Source organism: Bufo bufo, chromosome 6, assembly GCF_905171765.1.
Source record: "Bufo bufo chromosome 6, aBufBuf1.1, whole genome shotgun sequence".
Lineage (NCBI taxonomy): Eukaryota > Metazoa > Chordata > Amphibia > Anura > Bufonidae > Bufo > Bufo bufo.
Genome location: NC_053394.1, coordinates 197,815,493 through 197,823,925, shown reverse-complemented (window position 1 = coordinate 197,823,925; position 8,433 = coordinate 197,815,493). Strand labels below are relative to the sequence as shown.

Sequence of the window (8,433 nt, the reverse complement as noted above, 5' to 3'; positions counted from 1 at the left end):
CGGCATGCCACAGTCCAGGTGTTAGTCCCCTTGAAACTACTTTTCCATCACTATTGTGGCCAGAAAGAGTCCCTGTGGGTTTTAAAATTCGCCTGCCTATTGAAGTCTATGGCGGTTCGCCCGGTTCGCCCGTTCGCGAACATTTGCGGAAATTCGCGTTCGCCGTTCTCGAACTGAAAATTTTATGTTCGCGACATATCTATTCTGAGATTAAGTAAAAAATAAAAAAAATAAACCTCCAAGAAGTGACCCTATTTTAAAAGTCAGACCACTTGCAGAATTTAGGAGTGTAATGAGAATTTATACCACACAGGTATTTAGCAAAAATGAATGTGGTTCTGCAGTTTTTTTAAACTGATGATCTATCCTCTGGATAGATCATTAGCATCTGATCAGCGGAGGTCTGACTCCCGGGACCCCTGCCGATCAGCTGTTTGAGAAGGCAGCAGCGCTGGCATTAGTGCCGCTGCCTTCTCGCTGTTTACCGCAGGCCCAGTGACGTCACGACTAGTATCAATGGCCTGGGCGGGGCTACGCACCATTCAAGTGAACAGAGCTTAGCCCCGCCCAGGCCATTGATACTAGTCATGACGTCACTGGGCCTGCGGTAAACAGCGAGAGTTTAAAATCTGCAGAACCCCTTTAATGCACAGCAGATGGTGAAAAGTGAAAAATGACATTTTTCCACAGATATGCCATTTCAGTGACCAATATGTTGTGCCCATTGTGTGCCTTTGTAAAAAGTAAGCCCTCCTATTATTAGGTATTTCATGGTTTTAGAAATACTCTACATGTGACCCTATTCTTTTGCCTGAACTTATGTGAGGGTTCGGGAGTAAAAGAGCACCATATGCATTTTGGAGTATGAGAAGGAGCTCCCTCTGTAAACTGCTTTGATGCAACAGTCAGCATTTATTGCCTCGTCTAAGATGTTAAACTGTGTTCTCACCGATACTGGCAGTTGCAGCAGGGGCCTGGTTGTCAGTAACAGCCAGGCCTCTGTCCTGATTAGGCAAGCATAGCTCCTATGCATGCCCATTCACTGTGCCATAATAGACACATGCCCTACTTACTGTTATCACCACTGTGGCCACTGACTGGCAGCAGTGATGACATGTCGTATTGATGCATGATCGCTTATTGAATGCTGTTTTGCACATGAATGGTGCTTTATCAGGATGTTACCACTGCAGTCAATGACTCATTCCAGCCCTACCTACTGGCATCACCACTGCCGCCAGTAATGGGCAGCAGTATTCATTTACCAATATGGCATGTCATCACTGCTGCCAAGTAAGCAGACTCCAAAGAAGGGGGGGCATAGGTTAATTGGCACTGAGATTGAACAGGCAAGCTCCTGCACCCTTATCTTCACTGTTCACTTCTGTACAGGATACCCATTCTAAGTCCCCTATTTCATACCTTCACATAATGCTGGCCACATGGGAACCCCCTCCTTCGGTACTGCTGCAGCTGAAATGGCTGCAAAAGCTTCAAGTCCACCCCTGATTAAAACTGTAGGTGTTAAACTATATCACAATGTTCTAATCAAAATGTTATATCAGTTTGTAATAACCACATTTTATGACTGTTCTTTGTTACTTTACCTAATACTTACTTAAATATATTAACATTAAAGAGGACCTGAATGGGAAAAACAAGTAGTTACTAAAAGAAACACATCAGAACAAATGGTAGGTCCTCTCTAATATATGTTTTATCATGTTTATATGTAATTACTTTAACCAACATGGAACTTTTCTTCTTTCTTTATATTTCATTGTTTAAACACTGGTTCCCCTCTTTAGGAAGGACTTGTTAGGACCCTGAAATGCTTTGAATTTAATGCTAAAATTCAATAAATGAATTATCTTCACCATCCAAGGTGTCCTGACATCATATCTGTTGAAGAAACATAGAACAAGATTTAAATGTATTTATTCTACAAGCATCTGGCACCCAAGGTAACATTGATTCCGAGTCAGTGGCTGCAAATGTGTGTTACTATCTCAAAAAATAAGTGCCCCCCCCCAAAAAAAATAAATAATTAAGCAGATTATCTTTTGGGTTGACATATTGTTTTTAATTCCTTTGTTTTTGAGTAATGATGCCCTCTGAAGCACCCTGTACTGATGTTTTTATATCTTTTTATTGCTGCATTTAGACGAGTGGATAATCATTTAGGCAATTAATGACACAATTGCATTTAGAAATTTAAAGTTGACGCCAAACATTTTCATTCAAACATAATTGTGTACAAATTTGTTCACATGTGATTATTTACTCAATTGAGGATTGCTTGCAGTATTTAGACAAGTATAGTAATGCAATGATTGACATAAACGTGTTTTTAAATTTCACATCTCTGAAAGATCACAAAATCACAATACATGATAATTCTCATAACAATAAATGATAGTTCTCATAAATGATTTTACAAGTGACCAACAAGCATTTTCAGTACATACATTCACTTGCTACATACATACACTACACTACACGATTATTATCCAGCATGAATCATTATTGTGATAATTATCTACTCATCTAAAGTATTAGATCTTTAAAAGCTATGGACACCTTTGGATTCATTGTTTTTTCCAAATCAAAATGTAACTTTGATTTGAGCATAAATTTGTTTGGAATATCATTCAGGAGTGGTCAAAGAAGGGACTGGAGACTTAACATTGGACAGCCGATTTCATGGAATCATCACAGAATGTTTCTGCAGTTGACTATATAGTGTAAAATGGTCGCTGCAAAAGCCAATGGTACATTTTTTTTTGCAAAAAATCCTATTACAAAAAAACTTTTTAGCCATAAATACATGTAAATGAATAATAAAAAAAATGTTCTAAAGGTGTATATAGCCTTTAAGATCTTTAGCATCAAGAAAATCTGTGTTAAAAACAGAAGGCATTAAAAGTTAAAATAGTACTGGTAAACTATGCATTAAAGACTATGATATACTAGAGAGAATCACTGATAGAAAATGCACTAGGGCAGCAGCTGACAAACTTTATTGTGCCAAGTTCAACATTGCCTATGTAACAAAATTATAGTGACAGGGATTCAAGCACAATCAACCAAAATCGATGCATATTTTATGCATATAACATGTATGGTTGTAAACATATAGTACAAATACACTTTTATCTTGATTAATTCAATGGAACATAGGTGTTCTTTGTTGCATCAGATTTTCCACTTTGAGGTTTGCACCAGTGCTAGAGTGATTCACCCAAATACACTTTTCAATAAATGTATGTGAACAATGGACAGTTTGTTGTCAGAGGTGTAATCCCTGGCGTCAAGTCAATAGAGGTTTTTTTGACAAATGTATAATGCATAAAATAAACTACCATTGTCTCTTGATTAATTTTGGTGACATGAGAATTTGGTGTTAATAGTAATGTGTTCACATGTGCTATTTATATCTAACCTTTGCTTGTTTGTTGCACTGCTTTATTTGTGCTTTTTCATTTTTTAAAGTTTAATGCAAATTTCATGAAACTGCTTCCATTGCAAAGTCATCTATATCCTTCATTGAGATAATATCTGGACTCCTACTTGTAATTCTGTCTCTGCTAACTGGAGTGCCTGTCATTCTCTGGTCATGGGAATCACAATGTATGAAATTATGCATTTTTAAAGAATCTTCCACTTTGTCATTCCATAAATGTTTCCTTTCACAAGTGTTGACATTATCATTATTCAGGAGCTTTGATTTTCCCTTGAATGATGCTATGGATGAAACTGGTACATGAGTTACCCTGGGGTATATCATATATGGACTGTTGGACACTTCTAATTCTGGGCTTTCCCTTTCTGATGAAGGTACAGACATTTGCAAGTATCTTCCTGTTTCGGGATCATAGAAAGTTTTAATACGCAAGCAAGCAGGGATGTCGACCATAAAGTACTGACCAGAATCAGGGTCCTGAAGAATTTTACGTTGGGTAAGGGGAAAAGATGGAGTTGATGATTCAGAAACAATGTCTTCATGCTCTAAGGAGTTGGATATGTATGGCAATAATTTGTGACATGATTGTGGTGTAACCTGACCTGGTGTAACATTACCTAATGGTGAAAGATCTAGATTGTCAGATTCCTGAAAGTCGCTTTCTTGTACCCTTTGAGGGATCTCAGTCTTTCTATGTTTTTTTGTCAGACGCTTGGCACGACGTAATGCTTTTTCTGTTTTAGGAGGTACAGCGGGAGGTTTTGCATTGATCTTCTGTGATTCTAAAAATGATTCCTTTTCCTGTTTGGCTAAGTAAGTGGTTTTAGGCTCAGAGTCTGTTGGAATTACCACAGGAAGCAATAAACTAGACTTTCCATTTCTTGTGTTTGAACTTGTTAAGGGTGGACTTGGCATATCTTCCAAAGCAGAAAGTGCAGTAGTGAAGCCAGAACTTTGTGTATTTATAGACATGGGGCTGGCTACAATGGAACAAGTCAAACTCTCTGACATGGGACTTGTTATGCTTGAACAGGCAATGTCTTGTGCAAAACTGACACTATCCTCAAACTGCAAATGTTCATTATCAATGGGAGAATATTTTGTGTTTTCAGCTTCATTACAAGGACAGCCTATGGGTTCTCCATTTATTATTTCTTTCAAATATTCACTTGCATTATGCACAATCAAAGTGTTACATTCTGAGACACAAGTTTCAACTGGATGAAAGAAGGACTCTTCTAAGCATAAATTGTTACCCCCACTACTGTATGTCATTTTAATACCATCTGACTCTTCTGTTTTATTTCTACTTCTATGTTTCCTTTTCTCAGCATTAGTAATATTATCTTCATTCAATATATGGTCTTCTGCTTCTTCCTTTTGAGACTTTATTTGATTATACTTTATGGCTTCTTGTTTTGGAGATTCTGAGGTAGCGCTTACCATTAGTTGCTTTTGATGTTGAGTCACTTTACCTATTTCCATATTCTTTATGCAGAGTATATCAGTACTTATGCCAATGCTTTCTTTTGTCTCTCTCAGGTCTCCTATTCTCCATGGAAAGTTACTATCTTCTAACTTCTTGAAGACCAAGCAATCTTCAGAAAGACTCCTGAAAAGAGGAAGTTTCACTGACTTTGTAACTGGAGAAAATTTTATTTTATTATCTTTTAAGTGAAATAAATTTGGTTTAAAAGGTGTTAAGGATAATGGCCTTAGAAATTCCTCATCGCATATATTTTCTGCTCTTAATTTTTCATCTGTCAGTTTAACTTGGTCATCTTTTCCAATTTGATCTTCTAAAACTTCAGACATTCTTTTGCTCTCTATTACATCTACTCCTTTGCTACTATTAACAGAAAAATACTGTAAAATGTTTTTAGTTTCATCCTCTTTAACAATTTGCTTTTCATTTTCATCACGATCAACAGCCCATTGATCCACTTTGAATGGAAAACATTGCTCTGATTGTTTTAAATCATTCACCATGATTTTTTCTAAATCACAAACGCATGGATTGGATAGAACATCTATATGTTCATCATCCTTATTGTCTTCTGTTGGATTTTCTCTTTTTGGTGAAGTATTGACTTCTGTTTTTTTTAGGCAAGCTAAAGAGTCTTGATTATAGTCTGTATGCCCCCCACTTACATAAGTATCTGCTTTGCAATATACATTCAGGGAAGAATAATCAATTTTTTTCTTGATATCATTGTCATTAGTAGTAAGACATACAGAGGCTGCATTCTCAATAAGCATACATTTGCAATCTGACATGACTTTATCTTTAGGGATTTCTCCATTCTGAAATACGGTGCCCTGATCCATGGCACTCAGGCATAAACGGTTCTCATACTCATTTCCAGCAACGTCACTTTTGATTTGTACTTCTTTTGTTGGCCTTAAATGTTCTTCTAAGTGTGTTTGATTTGAACTTTCATTTTCATAAACCAATGCATTGATCTCTGATAAGTGAGCCACACCCTCCTGAATTTTAATATCTGTTACCAAAGTCTTTTCAAAGCCATTTCTGGCAGTAGTGACTGGATTATATGTGCTTTTGACTCTTTTTCTCATATCTTTCAAGTTGAATAGCAAACTTGTTGCCTTAGATTTATAATCATCTCTTTTTTTATATAAACCAATGTCTGTTTGGTCTTCTTGATCTATATTTTTAATTGTAATTGGAGAGGTTATTATTATGTTTTCTTCTAAAGCTTCATAAATGTTTTTTCTTCTTATAACTGGAGTTAAAAGATGTGAAATGTTAAAAGATGATGGTTTTTCTTCTAAAACATTGTCATCCTTACATACAAATACAGTTTCATGGGGTTGAGCTACAATAATCTCTCCTGTGACCATACTTGTACTTGGAATCTTCTTGTCAGATACAATCTTATTACTGCTTTTTGTTTTTCTCCATGGGGGTATATGATCATTTATGCTTGATAGAGTATTAGAGCTCTGTGGTGATTTTTCTAGTGTAGCAAGGACATCATTAGATCCATCCTTTGGTAAATCTCTAATGGTATGCTTCTTGTCTATAAAGTGAACTTGTACCATTTCTTTAATTGCTTCTTTTTTTATCTCCTGTATTAATGTTTTTATTCTTCCAGGGGGTGGCTTGTTTTTCTCCAGTTCCTTAACTTCTCCTTTGCTTTTTGTTTGAGATATTTCAGTCTGCTGTGTGACAGCTATGTTTGCTTGGCCTTTCTCATTTTGTTTTACAAAACTTTGAGATGCATTACTCAATTGTGCCCCATGATTAGGTTGATATTCTTGACTGTGTTGATCTGGTGATTTAGATTTAATTATCCAGTTCACTTGCTCTGTAGTTGATGAATGTCCTTCATATACCTTCATTAAATCTTGAGGTCTTGCATGTAGGGGAGGTCTTGCTTGTTTAAGGCTATAGTCTTTATTTAGTTTTGTGTTTTTTCTATTAGGAAGTGGAGGCACAGTTCTTAGCATTTGATTAGCATCAAAACTGCTAGATACTGAAGAAGCAGGAGAAGTCCAACCTAATTCCATTCCTCCATCTCTTGCCTTCATTCCAGCTATTGTTCTTTGAAGTAAAGGTGAGCAGGGGGTTGCTCTTCTAGGAATAAGAGGTGTCCCTGGTATTGAACTGTCACTTTCATCATCTCCAATCATTTTCCTATTGATATCACTCCACGATTTAAAGGCGCTATGTTCACTATGTAGAAAAGCTGTCCTTCTCAGTGAATCTGTTTGTTTTACCACTTGTTTAACTTGATCAGCTAATGGTGAACCTGAAGAAAGTGATGGAGATCTTAAAATCTGAGAACAAATTTCCATTTGTGACTCCAGAAAAACTTCTCTGGCAGTACGTCGGTGTAAGTGACTTTCATTAAAATTAGAAACATCTGAATTGATAGGTTCTAGCAGTAAAGCACCACTGGTGTCAATTTTTTCTACAGTCTCACTAATAGGACTTGCTTCCATGTCTCTTTGAGAAGCTTTAGAGAAATGAAGTAGCGTGGGCAAAGGACAGTTATCTGGTATCTCATTTTCAATATTATCAAATGTCTTTATCAATGATGACACTTTTGAATGCTGTTTATAACCTCTTGGCACAGGGGCACATAGAATGCTGTTGTTGGTCTTTACATCAGTCAACCCTACTTTTGCATAGTTAAGCAAAGGCTGGAATGTTGGAGCCCACTTATTACGCTGATGTGAAGTGGTGGGTAACTGTGCCAAGGGTTGCGTTTTTCTGACTGAAAGGTTAAAAATTCCTAGGTGGTACTTAGTTGAAAGTGGCATTCCTCTAATAGGGGAGGGCAAGTGAGGAACATCATTAAATAGATCTTCTTCTGCAACACATAAACTCCTAAAAGCTCGGTCTGTGAAACTGCTCACTTCCCGGTCTGTGTCATCCATTAGAGTCACACTTGTTCCAAGGCCATCAGCCTGCCTCTTATGCTTTTTGTAACGAAGCATGCCAGTAAATAATTTTTATTAAATCTGGGCGGCAAATGTCTGAAATGTTGTCAGTCTCCTACTGGATCCTATGAGTAGAGAAAAGACAATAAATTAAACTAGATGGGATTTCCATTATTTAACATAAAATTTTTTTTTCCTTTTTACAACAAATGGGAAATGTGCCAAGGATATCTATTATATCATTATAAATTAAATGTATTATTATGCAAAAAATCTAAAATATTGAAGGTTTTCTGGAGATTTTACATGATTTGGATACTTAATACTTAAATGTGCCAGATAACGAGGAAATATCTACTGTATATAGGAGGAGATGCACACAGGAGTGAGCAATTACACTATCTTTACTACTATATTAAAAATAACTTCCAATACTATTTCATTATTGCTGTCACTATATCTGCCATCACTGCATTTACTGGTAGTCCTTTCCATAGTTTGACTTCTCTAGCATCAAAGAACCATTACCTATATTGAACACCTTTTTATATGCATACACTAAA

General features: G+C 36.5%; 1 protein-coding gene across 1 annotated transcript in view; it reads right to left on the bottom strand.

Moving 5' to 3' along the window:
* Positions 1 to 3,330: 3,330 nt before the first annotated feature.
* C6H10orf71 (chromosome 6 C10orf71 homolog) overlaps positions 3,331 to 8,433 on the bottom strand; it is a 522,054-nt gene continuing 516,951 nt past the window's right edge. The window contains exon 3 of the mRNA XM_040437446.1: positions 3,331 to 7,995. Coding sequence (XP_040293380.1) covers positions 3,506 to 7,927 — 4,422 coding nt within the window. The 5' untranslated portion in view covers positions 7,928 to 7,995 and the 3' untranslated portion in view covers positions 3,331 to 3,505. The remainder of the gene's footprint in view (positions 7,996 to 8,433) is intronic.